A 19,951-nucleotide genomic window follows, 5' to 3' on the forward strand; every position below is an offset into this window, starting at 1 on the left:
ATTGGTCTACCTAAGCAAAATATTGTAGGCATAAGAAGGGCTTAAAAAGAGAGAAATAGTTTAGGGGATTGGAGTCTCTTGCAACTAAAGAAAAGGACCATCCATATATAAGCATACACCATCCAACTACAATAATCAATAATTCTCCCAAGTATTCAAAATTTGGAAAAGACACTTCACAATTGCTTGGTTTCACACTTAAGAGCTGCCTTAATAGTTTTCATTCAGAATACATGCCCTGCATTCATTTGAAACAATTAATGAAGTTAATATTTTAAGGAATGGTGAAGTTATTACATCAGAGGAGTTCTCGTACGTATGGCAAATAATAAATGTTAAACAGAATTTTTCTCTCTCCAGACGTATTGAATCAATCCTTTAATAAGGCACTTCTTTGCTCTGACTACAAAGTTATTTGTACAATTTTCCTAGCTAGGCATTGTTCAGCAGAGTCGAAGGAAAAGCAGAAACCAGCAGGATAGGAATAACTAGGAACAATTCAAAATTAAATACTGGTTTAAACAAGCATGTTGTTAATTCCTCTCCTGACACCTCTCTTGAACATCCCCAGAAGACATTTCCATGGTTTTTAAGAGGAGGAGTCCCTAAAGAAGAAAAAATTCCTCTAGTAGCTGAACACAAAATGGACTCCAAGCCCACCAAAGCAAGTAAGGATTCCACGTCAAAATCTTCCTGCAACCTGCATGATATTCAGGCATCCGGAGGAATAAAGACTACCGTATATACTCGAGTATAGGCCGACCCGAATATAAGCCGAGGCACCTAATTTCACCACAAAAAACTGGAAAAGTTATTGACTCGAGTATAAGCCTAGGGTGGGAAATGCAGCAGCTACCGATAAATTTCAAAAATAAAAATAGATACCAATAATGCCATTGCCCATTGAATAACATATACAGCCTGCCTGTGCCCATTAAATATACAGTAGCCATTGTAAAAATTTGCTCTGCATAACAAATTATTATCACACAATACCAGTGTATTCAATGAAATACTTCACTCACCTCATGATGCTGATGTCCCGCTGTGATGATGATGTCCCGCCTCCTATGACACACGGCACAGTGATTCCTATCATTGGATCACTGTACCAGAGGAGGTGGGACATCGCTATGTGGCTGCTTGCCATAACAAGGAGGAGGTGGGACATCGTTGCAGAGCGGCAGGAGGGGGAGGAAGGGGAATCGTAAGATAGCCCTGCATTACATTAGAACGTGAGGAGGGGGGATGGTGCGGTGCACGCTGCGCGGCAAACTGACACAGAGGGAGGGGAAACTCAGGGGCGCTGGGCCATTCACGAGCGTCACCCAGCGGCATGGCCCCGCCCCTTTTTCTCCTCCATTTCGGGCAAATTTTTCACTGACTCGAGTATAAGCCGAGGCGGCTTTTTTCAGCTCAAAAAGTGGGCTGAAAAACTAGGCTTATACTTGAGTATATACAGTATATCCCACAAAGCTTAGGCCCTTAAAAAAATCTGTTTCTCTTTAAAAGTGCCACAAGATGTTCCGGTGTTTTTACTGCAACAGACTTAACACAGCTTCAGTAAGAAAATAGAACCTGTTCGAGACCATGAGTGTTGACAGCTAACAAAAGGGCCAACATCTGGAAGAAAGAAAAAGCTTGATCAAGGCTATTTTTTTTTCCTACTAAACCTCAACATGTATTACTTTTCAATTAAAGAATAAACTTTAACTCCCAATCTCTGGCAAATAGATGAGGAAGAAATGGAGGTAGTGACAGATTTTATTTTCCTAGGCTCCAACATCACCGCAGATGGGGACTGCGGCCAAGAAATTAAAAGATGCTTGCTCCTGGGGAGGAAGGCTATGGCAAATCTAGACAGCATACTAAAAAGCAGAGACATCACCCTGCCAAAGTGTATCTAGTCAAGGCTATGGTTTTCCCAGTTGCAATGTGTGGCTGTGAAATTTGGACCATAAGGAAGGCTGAACGCCAAAGAATGGAGGCCTTTGAAATCTGGCGCTGGAGAAGACTCCTGCGAGTCCCTTGGACTGCAAGGCCATCCAACCGGTCAGTCCTAGAGGAGGTCAATCCTAACTGCTCTTTAGAAGGCCAGATCCTGAAGAGGAAACTCAAAGACTTTGGCCACCTAATGAGAAGGAAGGACTCCCTGGAGAAGAGCCTCATGCTGGGAACGATGGAGGGCAAAAGAAGACGTGGACGACAGAGAATGAGGTGGCTGGCTGGAGTCATCAAAGTAGTCGGAATGAGCTTAAATGGACTCCAGGGGATGATAGAGGACAGGAAGGCCTGGAGGAACGTTTTCCATGGGATCGTGATGGGTCTGACACGACTTCACAACTAACAACAAGGATGTTGGAAATGATCTGTTCCAAACGACTCACTAGTACAAATCCAGGGTAACTGTATTGTCATTGGCTTCATTTGAAAGATTTGATCTAATATTCACCTGTTGTACAAGTTAGAGAAGTAAGGGAAATGGCATATTTACTGCATTCATTTCCTTCCATTTCTCTGGCAGTGGAAAGTACTTATATGTGAGATTTGGGCTGTCCTTCCTTTTATTCCCACAGCACACCTGTGAAGAAGATTGACAGGGTTTGACTGGCTCAAGATCCCTGCTGATCTCTCACGGGTCAAACAGGGACAGTCATTAAGTCTCCCAAATTATACTTCAACTTCTCCACAAGGACCTAAGAACTACCTTGAAATGAGATCAAAAAGCCATGCCTCCTACACTTTACGAGACGTGTTTCATTGTTAAATATTGGTCATTGCCTCCGCCTGTCTACCAATGAAATTCATAACGATTAAAGTAGCGTACTTCATTAACAGACTCACACATCAAAGGCATGTGGAAATATTAGCAAGAAAATATCTGCAAGAAAACAACCAAGTTCAGAGAGCATCCAGGACCTCAGTCCTCCTCTTTCACTCCGCAAATCCCACTCCCTCCTTCCAGCACTGATGATGTTACCTTGTTGGGTAATAAAAGGTCTGAAGAAAACTCAAGATTTAGGCTCTGTTTAGAAAGATTAGGTAGCAAATGAAAATTTTCCATCCAGCACTCTGGAAAAAAAATATCTGCACTCGTGTACACCTGGGTTTCCCATTTAGCACTCCGTTCCCACAATTCTCTGCAAAGGGTATGCTGGCTGGGGAATTCTGGGAATTGAAGTCCATGTTATCAAAAACATCTCTCCCTGACTCTAACTGTAAGAATTAGATCAATCTAGGATACTGGATATGGAAAATGCTTCTCTTGAAATTAATAACTACATATATGTCAATCTCAGATTGTCAAAAGGTACATCTAAGTGACATGTTGCATGCCAAAAAGACAGATCCACATAAGGAAGTAGCCCTTCCTACGAACAAATAAAGCAAAAGTACTTTGTGATGTCTATTTATACAATAATACAATTATACAATAGCAGAGTTGGAAGGGACCTTGGAGGTCTTCTAGTTCAACCCCCTGCCTATGCAGGAAACCCTATACCGTTTCAGATAAATGGCTATCCAACATTTTCTTAAAGACTTCCAGTGTTGGGGCATTCACAACTTCTGGAGGCAACTTCTGTTCCACTGATTACTTGTTCTAACTGTCAGGAAATTTCTCCTCAGTTCTAAGTTGCTTCTCTCCTTGATTAGTTTCCACCCATTGCTTCTTGTTCTACCCTCAGATGCTTTGGAGAATAGTTTGACTCCCTCTTCTTTATGGCAGCCCCTGAGTTATTGGAACACTGCTATCATGTCTCCCCTAGACCTTCTTTTCATCAGACTAGACATGCCAAGTTCCCTCAACCATTCTTCATATGTTTTAGCCTCCAGTCCCCTAATCAACTTTGTTGCTCTTCTCTGCACTCTTTCCAGAGTCTCCACATCTTTTCTACATCATGGCAACCAAAACTGATTGCAGTATTCCAAGTGTGGCCTTACCAAGGCATTATAAAGTGGTATTAACACTTCACATGATCTTGATTCTATCCCTGTTTATGTAGCCTAGAACTGTGTTGGCTTTTTTGGCAGCTGCTGCACATGGCTGGCTCCTATTTAAATAGTTGTCCATTAGAACTCCAAGATCCCTCTCAGAGTTACTACTGTTGATCAAGGTACCACCTATACTGTACCTGTGCATTTTGTTTTTCTTGCCTACATGTAGAACCTTACTCTTTTCACCATTGAATTTCATTTTGTTATAGTGCCCAATGTTCAAGTTTGTCAAGATCCTTCTGTATCTTAAGCCTGTCTTCTGGAGTGTTGGCTATTCCTGCCAGTCTGGTGTCATCTGCAAAGTTGATGAGTTCCCCATTTATTCCCTCATCCAAATCATTGATGAAGATGTTGAAGAGTACTGGGCCTAAAACAGAGCCGTGGGGGTACTCCACTGCATATTTCCCTCCATGGAGATGCAGTTCCATTGAGGACTACACGGTGAGTGTGGTTGGTCAGCCAGTTACAAATCCATCTGGTGGTGATGCTGTCCAACCCACATTCTTCTACTTTATTTAGTAGTAGGTTATGGTCTACCTTATCAAATGCCTTACTGAAGTCCAAGTAAATTATATCGACGGCATTCCTCTGGTCCACTGATTTTGTCACTTTGTCAAAGAGTGCAGTAAGATTAGTCTGGCATGATCTGTTTTTGACAAACCCATGTTGGCTTTTGGATATTACTTTGTTTACTTCTAGGTGTTCGCTAATTCATTGCTTGATTATCTTTTCCAGAATCTTTCCTGGTATTGAGGTCAGGCTGATAGGTCTATGGTTTCCTGGATCTATTTTTTTCCTCCTTTTTTGAAGATGGGAACCACATCAGCTCTTTTCCTGTCCTCTGGCAGTTCCCCGGTGCTCCAGAATCTCTGAAAGATATAGTTCAGTGGTTCTGAGATCTCATCTGCCAGTTCCTTCAGAACCCTGGGGTGTAATCCGTCCGGTCCTGGTGATTTGAACTCATCTAGGATAGACATGTGCTCACTTACCATTTTCTTCCCTATTTCAATTTGTGTTCCTAATCTGATTTTTGTGGTGCTGCTTTTGATAGGTTGGACTGTTTTATCACTTTGTGTAAAGACAGATGCAAAAAATTAGTTAAATAGTTCTGCTTTCTCCCTGTTGCTTGTCACCTTCTTGCCACTTTCTCCCAGCAATGGACCAATTGTTTCCTTAACATTTTTTTTTGTTTTTAACATGTTGGAAGAAGCTTTTTTTATTTTTTACTTTTGTAAAAGTAAAAAAAAAAATCACTTTCGCTAAATGTACACGTTTACACCAAGAGGTTATTAGCTGTTCTGCCTATAGCGTTAGGATGGAGGAATTTCAGGGAATAAGTGAGTGCGAGCACAAATGTTTATAGTAGTGCAAAGGTTAAAAAAAAGTAAATCAAAGAAATGGTATTTCTTTAGTGAAACAATGCTGGAGTTTCCTATGACTGTGGCAAGTTTAGCATATCATGTTAATAAAATAAGATATATTTAACTGTCCTTCGCTGAATAACTGACAACTGGATGGATTCACACAATCCAGTTTTGAGGATAAACCCCACAAGTTACAGCATTATACATGAAACCACTCACTATATGTTATTTAAAAACAATTAATGTCAAATCTGACGTGGCATCAACATTTTCTGCCCGATTGCCAAAAAATCCCCATAAAGGATTCTATCATTTTGATTCCTAAAAAAATGTTTCTAAATTGTGGAAGGCTGTCCTAAACAAACCATCTCTAATGAGATCTTTATAGCTATTTATTTCTCCCATCGGATACACTAAATCATCTGGGAAAACACTTTTATTAAAAGGACCCAGTGAAGATCATTTTGAAGAAGTTTTAAGGATCCCAGTTTCCATAGAAATGCGACTGGTTAATAAAAAGAAAACTAGAATAATTAAATCCATAGAAAGATCTTATAATTGAGCTCTAATCAAACACTGATATCAGGGATTACCAAAAAAAACAAAAAAAAACAAACCTAACTCAGTTGATTCTAGTTCAGAAATGTATACAATCCAACAGTTAAAGACAACAAAGAATGGATCAAGAGATTCCCAGTCTGCAGACATCAGATCCATTCAAACTTTGGATCAAGAGATTCCCAATCTGGAGACATCAGATCCCTTCAAAGGGCCTCTCTTTTCGCGACTCAAAAAGCATCAAAAATAATATTCTGAAAATGGACAAAAAAACATTGAGACTCATTTGTTGACTTAAAAACCAGATGCCAGATGTTCTCCAATGGAACTCAATCATCATCATGCATCAGATGGAGGCTTTTAAAGAAGGCTCCTTCTACAATTATCAAGGCTGATTATCACAGCAATCAATCAATTAAATTCTTGACCCATTCAGACCTGAGAGTGGGCCAACTTAAAACCTGGAGTAGCCAAGGAAGATAAAAACAAAATCACACACACACACAAAGTCAAGCAGCAGGAATAGCACAATCAAGCAACATTCCCAATCTAAATGGATTTCCCAATTTGAATCAAAGTCTTCTTGGTGGACTTGAAACCCCCCCCCCATTAGATCAATTTGGGGTAGAGAAACAAACCCCCAAAACAGCCCAGCCTGACCAAACAATGCTTCAGATCACCCGCACCCCCCAATAATATACATTCAGGATCCGCTACTCCCAAGCGCTGGTTCACCCCACATTCTCTTGAGACATGACCCACCGTCCAGAGTGATGGAAGGGGGTGGCGGTCTGCATGTACGACCCACCTTTACCTTTCCCTTTTCCCGTGGGGGCAGCGCTGCCCCCGCTGCTGCCCGTTCCGCCGACGGCCGCCACGCAGGACGCCTGGGGATCCTTCCTCAGCCTCTTGCTCTGCGGCCGGACGCTGGACCGGAGGAAGTGATGCTGGTCGTGGCCGGGGGCTGTCGGTGGTGGTGGTGGCGGCGGTCCCGAGGAGGAGGAGGAAACCGGGGGCGACGCTGGGACTCCCGAGAGGGGACCCCCGTTCGCCTCTCCTCCTCGAGGGGTCCCCTCCTCCTCGGCTTTCTTCTGCCCTCCGTCTCCCCCACATCCTCCTCCTTCGGGCCACCCCTCTTCCTCGCCAGCCGCTCCTCGCTTGCCCAGCTTCCTCAGGCCTTCCTCGGGGGCTCCAACGCCGCTGCTGTGGTCACCCAGCTTGACTGTCATCCTGGGTGGGGGGGAGAGAAAAACCAAGAGGAGGAAGAAGAGGGTGAGGCTGGCAGGCCCGAAACAACCCCGGGGGCCTGGCAGCCGAGGGTCCTTTCCAACCTCCCTCCCCCAAAACCCCACGGGGGTCTCCCTCCCCCACATGGCCCAGGGCTCCCCGGACGGGCCCGTCTTTCTTCCCACCACCACCACCACCACCACCCCAATCGCGGGGAGAAGTTTCGCCGCAGACATTCCGCTCAACATGGCCGCCGTTGTTTGCCTCTCCATTCCCCATCGCCTCGTCCCGAGCCGGAGCGCGCGGGCCGGGAAGGGTCCGCGCGGGCTCCCCCCAACCCCCGGGGCAGCCTCGAACGGGACACCCCCCCCGTCTCCGCCTCACCCTTCACGGCCGGCCGCCCCCACCACCCCGCGGAGGGACCCCCGGAGCGGCTGCCCCGAGCCCGGGAAAGCGGCCCAAGTGGGGGAAGTGGCTGGAGAGGAGGAGGAGGAGGAGGAGAGGGCGCGCGCGCGGGTGGGACCCCCCCCTCTCCTCCCCAGGCGACCCCCCGTCCTACCCATGGTGCGGGTCTGCCGGGCCGGGGGGGCTCTTCCTTCTCCTCACCATGGAGCCGAGGCGAGGCGGGCTCCCGAAGGGGGGGCATTCATGATCCTCGCTGCAGCAACCCAAGCAGCCGTTTTTCTCCTCCTCCTCTCTTTGCCAGCGAGGGTGTGTGCGCCTGCCTTGCGCCTCTGGGTGTGTGTGTGTGTGTGAGTGTGCGTTGCGTGTGTCTCCCCCCCCACTTCTTCTCTTTCTCTCCCCGGAAAAGTGCAAAGATTCCCAACTCTTCCCCCCCACCTCTCTTCGTCTGCTTTTGCAGGTTTCCCCCCCCCAAAAGAAGGAAGCCCCCTTCTTTCCTTTTGGGGAAGGGAAAAAAGCCACGCGCAACTCCCCCCCCCTTTTTGCTTTTGCAAAGGGAGGGAGGCGAACAAAAGCCTGGGGGTGGGAGGGAGGGAGGTTTGGGGGGGTGGGGTGCAGAAGGCACACCCGTCTAGGAGGGCCAGCCCCCCCACCCTCCCCGCCCCATCACGGCGTCTGCCTCCCACCCTGTTTAATGAACTTAACTTACTCTTGCAATTGGGAAACCGGAGAGAAGCTTTATGGGTTGGTGGTGGTGGTGGGGTTACTGGGGAGGGGGAGGCTAGATAACTTAGTGGGTTAGGGGAGTTTAGATTTGTTTAATTTTTAATATATATATTTTTGCAGAGGAGGTGGATGTAATACTTTCCCTTCCCTTCCCCTCCTCTATTGGGAATAAATGGCCGCCCAACGTTTAGATGCCAGGATCCCTTCTTGTGCCATCTTTTCAAAGCAATTCCCTCGCTAGGATTTTCATAAAAGGGGTAACTCATACTTATCGTGACTTTTTTTTTGGGGGGGGGACAATTATATCCCTGGGTGATTGCTTTTTTTTTTTAAGGCAGGAAACATATTAACCACATCAATTAATCACCCCCTCCTTTTTAAAACAAAAATGCATGCAGAGGACAACACTGGAAAAGATGCAAAGCAAAATATCTTTCAACTTCTATCGCAGTTCATACGTTTAGAAATATACTCGGAACAATTAAGCACTCTTCAGGCTATATTGAGAATTAAAGTATTCCTTATTTACCACCAAGCAGAGACATAGGGATATTTCCGATTAGAAATTACAAAACACCCAACAGCAAAGAGGCAGCAGAACAACAGAAGTCGAAAGTTGTTTTTAGCCAAAAGATTCAGCGCCTCCAAAGAATATTATAACCGTTCAAGAAAACAGTGCGTACACATTTTCCTTTAGTACGCTTCACTTGGGAGCACTTGAATACAGAATATTCTATTTTATGCCCGTTTTCAACACTGAATCTACCAAGATGGAAGCTCCATAATTTTATTGGAACCAAATGTCCAAAAAGCAAAGAGCCTTTAAGATTCACATTCTTGGTGCACGTTTAATTCATTGGGGGGGGGGACAGACTTCAGTTCATTTCAGCCTTGAAATACTTTCAAAAATGGCCGCAACGAAAACCATCCAGCATTGATAAATCAAGAGATCTGGCAGAACTGGCTACCTGGGTTTCACAGAAGAGCAGAAGAAACAAATCCATGGGCCATAAAGCAAAGCTAATCTGAAACAATCAGGTATGTTCGATTTGATATTGCCATTCATATATCTTAGGGGAATGAATGATGCAGCAAAGGCAGAAAACAGCCCAGATGGGGAAGTAGCATTGTCAGCAGACTGGGAGCAACTGACCCGTTTGAACACGCCCAACTGCACAATAATAAAACATAATTGAATTTTATCTAATTCTTTCCCTTCCTCCTCCCCCCTGGCTGCCAGATTTCCATTCCTTCCTGCATCCTCCGCACTCACACACACCCCCAATTGCACCGACACCTCTGCTCTGCCACCTTTATCTATCTATCTATCTATCTATCTATCTATCTATCTATCTATCTATCTATCATCTATCTATCTATCTATCTATCTATCTATCTATCTATCTATCTATCTATCTATCTATCTATCTATCAATCATCTATCTATCTATCTATCTATCTATCTATCTATCACGTCAATATTTACTATCTACTATCGGTCAATATTTACTCCCGCCACGGCTCTGTTCCCTCCCCCTCTGATGACACTCCCCCCTCCGGTTTTCCCTCCCTTAACTAATGCAAACGCCCCTCCTTTGCTTCCCCGGTGCAAAATTGACCACTGTGCAAGCCGCCTCGCCTCTACCGTTCCTCTCCTAGGAAGCCCAGCCCGTGGGGGGGGAGGGGGGTTTGCCCATAATTATTTACTCCCGCCACGGCTCTGTTCCCTCCCGCTCTTCCCTGCGCCCCGCCGGCGGGATACCCAACCTTGCAAGGCAAGCTTCGGCGAAAAATCAATCCCAGGAGCCGATTATGCATTTCGCGCCCTTGATGGGGTTGGAAGCCAGCGTTGCTTTACAGGCCGGGCTGCACATCCCACCCACACCCCCACACCCCCTAACCGGGTATGCAAGCCAACCGGGCCTGGCTCCTACCTGATGCATGGGAATCCTCCGGCACCTGCGGCGGCCACGGCAGGGCAACCGATCCCGGCAAACCGCCCTTGCGCGGCTTCTCCGCCCCAACTCCCGGGCAGGCGGCCGCCTTTGCAAATGCCTACCCCGGTTGCCTGCCGCCGCGAGTTCTCCGGTGGCTTCCGCTTCCTCGTTTGCCGCCACGCGCCGCGCGCGCAAGATGGGAAGAGGGAGAGCCTCGGCGCGCGAGCCCGGGGAGGCCCAGCGGAGAGCTCCGACAGCAAGCCACGCCTCCAAAGGGGCGGGGACAAAAAGAAAGAACAAGACAGGCAGAAGGGAAAGGGGGCGGGGAGGAGGAGGAAAGGGTTGTTGTTGTTTTCCCCCCTTCTCACTCCCAAACAAATGTTTTCATTGGTCGGCGTCGAAAAGAAAGGAGGCCGCGGAAGCCAAGGTTAGGCCAATCGGGGCGTCGCGCGCGACAGATGACACGGAAGGGTCCCCTGCGCGCGAGGAGATTCGGGATAAGACACAGAGAGAGATTGGAGGGCTGGCAATTCGTGCCGGAAGTGGTGAAGGCAGGAGCTTACACTGGCTCCGAGGAAGGGATGGGCGGGGATTCGGAAAGGGGAGGGGATTAGGGCACTTTTTTGGGGGGGGTGGATCGTTAATTGGCTGGTTCTTGTTGGATGGGCAAGGCAGGGGACCAATGGCGAAAGTGGTGGAGGTATTTTAAAAGGTTGCAGTCCTGTTTTTCCCGCGAGTGTGCCCTATCGATGGGATGCGTATCTGTTCGCAATGAAAGCAAACTTGATTCCACGAAAACTATGACTTTTATAAAAAGTAATCACATCTTCGAAACCACGGGCTTTCTGTTGTCTTTGGTAGAGAAACTCTAATTTATAGTATGTATGTATGTATGTATGTATGTATATACACACACACACTCTATCTATCTATATATACATACACACACACATACATACATACATACATACATACATACATACATACATACATACATATATATATATATATATATATATATATATGACTATTGACTATCACAACACTAAATGTTGTATTTTATTATTCTTGATGAATGTATTCTATTTTATTTTTATTTTTGTACTGAGAACATCTGCACCAAAAACGAATTCCTTGTGTGTCCAATCACACTTGGCCAATAAAGAATTCTATCCTATCCTATCCTTCCTTCCCTCCCTCCCTCCCTCCCTCCCATCCATCCATCCATCCATCCATCCATCATACAGAGAGAGAGAGAGAGAGTTATAGGAGGGGATTTATTTACTTATTTCATCCCTGGATGCTTTCAAGAAGAGACTGGACTGCCATCTGTCAGAAATGGTGTAGGGTCTCCTGCTTGGGCGAGTGAGGTCGGGGGGGGGGGGTTGGACTAGATGACCTACAAGGTACCTTCCAACTGTCATTCTCTATTTGTAAATAAAACACTGCCACTGAAAAGGCACTGGAGGGGCATTTCAGCACAGAAAAACAGAACCATCTATCACGATTTGCTCTCAAACAAGCCAAGACCGAATCGTCTTGGCTGGTTTGACAACAAAACCTACAAGCAACAAAACTCGATGTGTGTGTGTGTGAGAGAGATTTTTTTTATTACTTGTTTGGGCAGAAAGTCCAAAACAGAAGACAGAGAGAGAAATAATCAGTTTTGCAACCCCCAAGGGCGCCTCTTCCACCGCCTTGCCGAACAAGCGATGCGCGAAAGCGTTCGGCAATTTCCGCCCGGCCCCCTTTCCACACACCCCCACTACCTTCGGCTCTCTCCGCTTCCCCTTCGGTTATTTCCGTGACGGGGGGGGCGCTGGCCGTTGCCAAGGGCAACGCGAAGCCTCTGCTTTTCAAGCGGCCGATCGGCCCAGCAGGCCTCGATCGGATCCCGACAGGAAAAAGGTAAGGCGGCCAAGTCCGGGATGGCGGGAGGACTCGACTCGCTGCTGGATGGGGCAACGACCGAAAAGGAAGCCCTTCGGCAGCCACGGCCGCGTCCAGCAATCGAGCTGGGCTTAACTGCCATACGGGAGATCCCCAGCGGAGTGGGATGAGGGGGGGCGTCAGCAAGAGAGAACCCTTAAATTAATCTTGGTTTCGTTCTCCTCCCTCCCTCCCAATCTTTATCATCTCTCCCGGCCCTTCCTGAGGCTTTTAAAAGCAGTGATTTCTCAAATCTTGGCCGTTCGTGGATGGGCGGACTTCAACTCCCAGGATTCCTCAGCACCTGCAAGGCTTGCTGGGGAATTCTGGGAGTTGAAGTCCAACCGCAAACCTCAAACTCTCCAGGTTGAGATGCAGATATGGGGGCAGGCAGGACCTGTGCGGGATTTTTGTGGTTGGTTTATTCTTTCCTATATTTGCATGGCCTGCCCTATCAGAGGGATGGGCAGCATAAAAATGTCATAAAAACAAGTGAAATGAGATCGTTAGGTGTGCTTGATTTTTTTAAATCTTTTTTTATATATAAAGTTTATTTTTATTTTTTCATTTTCATAACATATTTAGGCAAGAAAAACGAAATGCACAGGTACAGTATAGGTGGTACCTTGCTCAATAGTAGTAATTGTGAGAGGGATCTTGGAGTCCTAGTGGACAACCATTTAAATAGGAGCCAGCCGTGTGCAGCAGCTGCCAAAAAAGCCAACACAGTTCTAGGCTGCATAAACAGAGGGATAGAATCAAGAGCACGTGAAGTGTTAATACCACTTTATAAGGCCTTGGTAAGGCCACACTTGGAATACTGCATTCAGTTTTGGTCACCATGATGTAGAAAAGATGTGGAGACTCTAGAAAGAGTGCAGAGAAGAGCAACAAAGAGGATTAGGGGTCTGGAGACTAAAAATATGAAGAATGGTTGCAGGAACTGGGTATGTCTAGTTTAATGAAAAGAAGGACTAGGGGGAGACATGATAGCAATCTTCCAATATCTCAGGGGTTGCCACAAAGAAGAGGGAGTCAAGCTATTCCCCAAAGCACCTGAGGGCAGGACAAGAAGCAATGGGTGGAAACTAATCAAAGAGAGAAGCAACTTAGAACTGAGGAGAAATTTCCTGATAGTGAGAACAATTAATCAGTGGAACAGCTTCCCTCCAGAAGTTGTGAATGCTCCAATACTGGAAGTTTTTAAGAAGATGTTGGATAGCCATTTGTCTGAAGTGGTGTAGGGTTTCCTGCCTAGGCAGGGGGTTGGACTAGAAGACCTCCAAGGTCCCTTCCAACTCTGCTATTGTATTATTGTATTATATAACCACATGTATACTATTACATAGCCAACATGGTATTGTATTATTAAATGTTTACATCAATTCGTCTTACCATCAACTTCCAAAAACAATTATTGGCTCTTCTGCTCTCCTTACACCATATTTGTACCTTATCCATCACTTTCTTTCCCCTCTCTCCTCCTCCTCCCTACCTCCTTTCTTCCCTCTCTCATCCTCCTCTTCTCTATTTCCCCTTCCTCTCTCCTTCTCCTCTCTTCCCTTTCCACTCCTTCTTTCTCTCCTCCTCTTCCCCCCCCTGCCCTCTCTCCTGTCCCTCTCTTCTTCCCTGACCTTTCTCCTCTACTTCACAATCTTCATCTCATTTACTTGGTGTATTTCAGCCTCTGAGCGAGCTCCATTTGATGGTATTTATAATTCCTTTTCAGTATATACATTTAATTTTAACATGTATCTTCCTCCTTTTAAAAAAAAATAGAACAAAAAAGTGTACACATATAGTCATTGTGCTTTTACAACCCCCTCCCACCTCCCAAGCCTAATTTTGGCCGAGTTGTAGACCTGGTTACAATTCCCAGCTATTCTCATCATTATATTTATATAATTATGCATCCTTAGACGCCCACACTTTGTGATTCTGTCTTTAAATCTCAAATCGTTAAGTGTGTTTGTGGGTTGTTGTTTTTTTAGCTGCCCGTCGCCGTTAATTTGGAAGAAAATGCAAAGGGGAATCAGGTCTAGTTAGTATTTGGACAAGACACTGTAGGACAGTGATGGGCAACCTTTTTGGCGTGGTGTGTCAAAAATCGGCAAAAAATCGAGCATAACTCGCGTTGTGTGTCACTTCGACAAAAACATAAGACTCTCTGTGCCGGCCTGACTGGAGAGAGGCGCGCACTGTTCCCGCACTCCTCTCCTGCGGGTCCTCCCTCGCCACGCTGATGACGTGTGTGCGCATGGCACGCACGCCTTACCAGCAGCCCCTGCGCTCAGAAAGGGGCGGCGGCGATACAGTAAGTGAGTGTGGGTGGGGGAGATCACACGTCCCCCCCCCGTTCCTCCAGCACAGATTCTTTCATCCTCGGCGGCCGTGCAGGAGCCGAGGATGAATCGCATGAAATCCTGTGCGTGTCACCCCAAATGGCTACGCGTGTCAGCACTGACACGCGTGTCATAGGTTCGCCATCACTGCTGTAGGAAATGAGCATCCACCCATCTCCTAGAACAGTATTGGTGAACCTTTTCAGCGCCTAGTGTCATGCCAGAGCACCAAAAATCTGAAGACCAGCTGGCCGGTGCGTGCATGCCTGTTTTTTGGCTGTTTTTTTGGGCCATCTTTTGGGGGGCCGTTTTCAGGCCATTTTCTGGTGCTCTGGCACCTGCAAAGACCAGCTGGGCAGTACCCATGTGCACGCTTGAGACCAGAAGAGCAGTTGGTGACGGCACATATGCCCATATAGAGGGCTCTGTGTGCCACCTCTGGCACACATGCCATAGGTTCGTCATCACAGCCCTAGAAGAATGAAATATTCTAGGAAATATGAAAAAGGCAGAATATTATACCTCCCTGGAAGAGAAAAGGAGAAATACGCTCTTGGGAAGCAGCCCCCACCTTTGTTAATACCCCAGAAAGACTGGGACATCCTATCTGCAAGACAAAAGACCTTTCCCTTCAGGGTGATTATCTCTCACTCAAGACCCAACCAGGGCAAAGCCATTAAGCCAGGGGTCGGCAACCTTAAACACTCAAAGAGCCATTTGGACCTGTTTCTCACAGAAAAGAAAACACCAGGAGCCAGAAAACCTGGCTATTTCCTGAGTGGCACAAAACTAGCATATGTCGTTGAATTAAATGTTCTGTTTTCTTCTGAAACTTTTCTTTTCTTGGATTTATCCAAGATAAATTGGCCTACTGAGGGTCGAAAAGCTCAATAAATCGCATGCCGGCGGGTGTCGCACATTGGCAATTGCGATGCATATTTTGAGCAACAGGGAGCTGCAGCAGAGGGAGGAAAGAGCCACATGTGGCTCCAGAGCCACAAGTTGCTGACCCCTGCCTTAAACCATAACAGGAATTGCCCAACACCTATTTCAGAACACAAGCCTCTTCATCATCACCCAGCAAGATTCAACCAAGCTGAGTCACAGGCAGCCTACAAGGTTCGCTGGACCCCTGCATAGCCCCCTGGGAGTCTAACAACCAATAGGGTACATTTGTTGGAAGGCCCAAGAGAGGGTGTAAATATATCTCGCTCTCCACTCCATGGGATCTTCTACCCAGAATCACAGGTGCTTGGTGGTTCTGCTTCACTATTAAGCCATCTTTCCAAGCAGCCTCCATGTTTCCCATGTGTCGGAACTGAATCCAGATGGACATATCTTCCAACAATACCACCAGGAAATCTCAGGGCTAAAGGCTAGATGGGGGAGTTGATTGATAAGAGATTTTAGTTGTTTTTTTTATCATATAGCAATAGCACTTAAACTTAGATGCCCCTTTACAGCCCTCCCTCTGAGCAGTTTAGAGTGTCAACATATTGCCCCCAACAATCTGGATCCTCATCTCCACCACCTCCTCCTTTCTCTTCAAATGCAAATATCTGCAACATTTAGGTTAGTGGTTTGATTTGAGAGGGCCACTCACTCCAGAGGATTCTGGATAAGCTTTGAACAGGAGCAGCCCTCTTAGGATGGATTGTGATTTGTACCATTTGCTTGCTTGGAGTCTTCATTTCTCCTACGTTTCAGTTGGAGCAAATTGGAGCCCTGTTAACCTGCGTGTAGATGGTAGAAAGCAAAAAAATTGCCCTCTGTGCATTTTCACTTCGGTATATGTATGTATGTATGTATGTATGTATGTATGTATGTATGTATGTATGATTAAATTAAGAGCTAAATAATGGGTGGGCTTAATTCCTTCCATGTGCAAAGAACGTTTATTTTTTTTATTTCTTCAGTTTATGGTTAAACATATAATTTGCCTTCCGGTCTCATATTTGGCTCTCACTCTTCAGCTGGCCATACAATAAACACTTTGTCTCATAGGTGTCTGACCATGGCGGTCTACATTGATCATCGAATAGAAGCTCTTGAGTCCTGTGGACCCCACACCCACATGACATGGCACCGTCTTCAGCCGCTTTTGGCTGTTGCATCCATTAATGCAAACTCTGGCGGCAGTGTGGATATTTTTCAAGAACAGGCAAGTGTTCTAAAACTAATGGTTGTCTTGGGCTAATAAAATGCCAGGCATTTTGCATTACCTGCATAATACATAACATTTAGATTTATTTAGAGAGTCAGAGATGAATTGAAGGATTAGGCCAGCTAATGCTGGCTGAGCAACTGGGAGTTGAAGTCCACCTGCCAAAGTTGATATTGGTGAGAAATAGATAGATAGATAAATAGATAGGTAGATTGATGTGTGTGTGAAAGAGAGAAAATCACAGATGATTTATAGATAGAGGCTAGAGATGGCTGGATGGATAGATAGATGATAGAGATAGATAGATAGATAGATAGATAGATAGATAGATAGATAGATAGATAGATAGATAGATAGATAGATGATAGATAGATAGATAGATAGATAGATAGATGATAGATAGATAGATAGATAGATAGATAGATATGATTTATAGATAGATGCTAGAGATGGATGAATGGATAGATAGATAGGATAAATATAGATAGTGATAGATAGATAGATAGATAGATAGATAGATAGATAGATAGATAGATAAGATAGATAAGATAGATAGATAGATATGATTTATAGATAGATGCTAGAGATGGATGAATGGATAGATAGATAGGATAAATATAGATAGTGATAGATAGATAGATAGATAGATAGATAGATAGATAGATAGATAGATAGATAGATAGATAGATAGATAGATGATAGGTAGGTAGGTAGGTAGGTAGGTAGGTGGTAGGTAGGTAGGTAGGTAGGTAGGTAGGTAGGTAGGTAGATAGATAGATAGATAGATAGATAGATAGATAGATAGATAGATAGATAGATAGATAGATAGATATAGAGAAAGACGTGTGGGTGGGTGGGTGGGTGGGTGGGTGGGTGTGATTTCTCAACCATATCAACTTTAAGACAGGTGGACTTCAATTCCCAGAGTTTCTGGTGTACACACACAAATGTAAAAATTATGCTGTTCTGTCTTCTCTTTTCCCCTCCCCCAGGGAGAGTATGTGAGTGATGCCCACTTGGAAAAAAACTTTCGGGTCACGTATCTCAGTTGGCACCCCTCCAAACTAATCGTGGCCGTGGGTTGCGAGATGGGAGATGTGGTAGTAGTGAATAAACAAGACAAGGAGCATCATGCTGTGCCCTCCAATCATAATGCTGATATTTCGGTCCTGAATTGGAGTACTAATGGGACACGTCTTGTTTCTGGAGATAAAGTAAGTAGTAAAATCAAAATGGCTTTTGAATAGCACATCAATGCAAAATCTATCTATTATTTGTTAACACAGATATGAAAGTTTCTCTTGTAGATGTGGATTTTTCATTTACTTATAAAGGGAGAAAATGTCAAGCACATTTCCCCAAGGCCACAAAACTAGTATATGTAGTTAAAGTAAGCATTCTGTTTTCTTCTGAAATGTTTCTTTTCTTGGATTTCACCATGTTTGGCCTACCGGGGGTTGAAAAGCTCAAGAAATCACGTTCTAGCGGGTGTTGCACATTGGCGGGTGTAACACATATTTTGAGCAATAAGGAGCCGCAGCAGAGGGATAAAAGAGCCACATGCGGCTCCAGAACCGCAGATTGCTGACCCCTACTTTGGTCTTTCAGGAGATGTAGCTTAAGCTCCAGGCTATCTTAGAGATTTGAAGGAAAAGTGCCAAATCTCTCATGCGCTCCCTAGCCCTGCTGTATTTATCAGCCAGATACCTTTCTGCTGTTAAGTTGGAAGGAACTTGAATGATTTCACCATCTATATTCCAAAGGGCTGATTTGAAATAGGAAAATGCTCTTCAGGTGAACAAAACAATTTTCTCTTGATTGGAGTGGCTTAGATCAGGGTCACCAACCTTTTGGACCTTAGGGACCACCAAACTCATAATTTTAAATTCCACAGACTACTAATATGATCTGCCTAATGATTGGCTGGGTGGGCGTGGCTAGGTAGTCATGTGACTGGGTGGGCATGGCCAACTTGATGTCACTCACATCGAGGGGTGCCTTGCTGGTCTCTACTCGCCCCTCCCCTGCCAGCCATTCCTTGCCTGTCTGCCCAGGGTTCTTAGGGCCCCAACAGGAAGCAGTTGCTGGAGCTAAGCAGCCACCATGAGAAAGAGTTGACAAAACAGCTCAGCTCAAATTGGATCTGACCAAGGAGGAGGTTCAGCAGAAGCACCTCATTGAAGACTACGAACATAGGCTTTCCAAGCAGAGGAAAGACCTATGGGAGTGCAAGGCTAGGTACCCGTGCCTGGAGGCTTAGTGGGCTCAGATGGTCAGCCAGTTCCAGGCCATGATGCCGTCCCACTGGAACGAGGCCCTCCGGCTCTATGCCACCAGCAGTGCTTCTCTCCAGCCTTTGCCCAAAGCCCCACACCAGGAGGCTGAAGCAGATCCCAAGTTGGAATTTCTGCCCCCTCCAACCCACACAAAAAGCGTGACCCGACAATTACGCGATAGACATATGCACGCCGACAAAATAGCGCCGATTAAAACACGACGTCAAAATCGCGTTGACAAATTCGCGATGATAAAATCGTGACGACAAAAGCGCGATGACAAGCACAATAAAATCGAAAAAATTACTGTTAGGGTTAGCGTTAGGGTTAGGGTTAGGGTTAAATAAAATCGAAAAAATTACTGTTAGTTTGTTGATGACGCGATTGTGTTGTCGTGCATTTGTCGGCGCGCTATTGTCAAAAATCAATTAGTGATTTTGATGGTGCTCATTTGTCTGTCGCGGCTTTGTCAATGCGCATATGTCTATCGGGCATTTGTCGGTGAACCCACAAAAAGACCCCAAAGGGGGAGACTCTCTGAAGCAACACAAGTGTTCATTGCATGCATCCAGCCCAGGGGCTGTAGTTTGAGGACCCCTGATTTAATGCAATATAAAAAGTGGAAATAATTTTTCCGTGGACCACCAACATTTTCTCGCGGACCACCAGTGTTCCATGGACCACCAGTTGGTGACCGGTGGCTTAGAAGAAATATAATTATCAAGCACAAGATTTTTATTTTGGCAGAGCAGTTCAAGGTTTTAGTAGCCTCTTTGTGATTGACAGCATAGCAGCAACTTTTGTTTGCCATCTGGCCATGAACCTGCCAGACAGGGAGAGCATGATGAGCATGTTGATGCCAAGGGCTGCAGGGCGTCAAGTCGGGACGTGGCACGGGATTTGCCTACAAATGTAACCCTTTCCATTTTCCTTCTTAGAACCCCAAACATTGATCAGTGTTTACTTCAAGGCAAATTACGGCCTACAGTTAGCCTTTGACTTACAATCTTTCATTTAGTAACTGTTTGAA

General features: G+C 45.5%; 2 protein-coding genes across 4 annotated transcripts in view; one reads left to right on the plus strand and one right to left on the minus strand.

Moving 5' to 3' along the window:
- CRAMP1 (cramped chromatin regulator 1) overlaps positions 1-10,397 on the minus strand; it is a 46,394-nt gene extending 35,997 nt beyond the window's left edge. Inside the window, exons 1-2 of one of the 2 annotated variants that reach the window (XM_087729207.1) lie at positions 10,208-10,397; positions 6,733-7,148 (exon numbers count right to left, since the gene is read on the minus strand). In XM_087729207.1, coding sequence (XP_087585333.1) covers positions 6,733-7,147 — 415 coding nt within the window. In that variant the 5' untranslated portion in view covers position 7,148; positions 10,208-10,397. Of the gene's footprint in view, positions 1-6,732; positions 7,149-7,704; positions 7,784-10,207 lie in introns of those variants that run through there. The other variant, XM_087729206.1, reaches the window with a different exon arrangement.
- Positions 10,398-12,023: 1,626 nt separating this feature from the next.
- IFT140 (intraflagellar transport 140) overlaps positions 12,024-19,951 on the plus strand; it is a 100,217-nt gene continuing 92,289 nt past the window's right edge. Inside the window, exons 1-3 of one of the 2 annotated variants that reach the window (XM_087729030.1) lie at positions 12,024-12,118; positions 16,486-16,642; positions 17,638-17,859. In XM_087729030.1, the coding sequence (XP_087585156.1) occupies positions 16,496-16,642; positions 17,638-17,859 (369 nt within the window). In that variant the 5' untranslated portion in view covers positions 12,024-12,118; positions 16,486-16,495. Of the gene's footprint in view, positions 12,119-16,485; positions 16,643-17,637; positions 17,860-19,951 lie in introns of those variants that run through there. The other variant, XM_087729029.1, reaches the window with a different exon arrangement.

Source organism: Thamnophis sirtalis, unplaced genomic scaffold (assembly GCF_051295495.1).
Source record: "Thamnophis sirtalis isolate CommonGarterSnake01/CBP01778 unplaced genomic scaffold, rThaSir2_p1.2 scaffold_14, whole genome shotgun sequence".
In the NCBI taxonomy this organism is placed as follows: domain Eukaryota; kingdom Metazoa; phylum Chordata; class Lepidosauria; order Squamata; family Natricidae; genus Thamnophis; species Thamnophis sirtalis.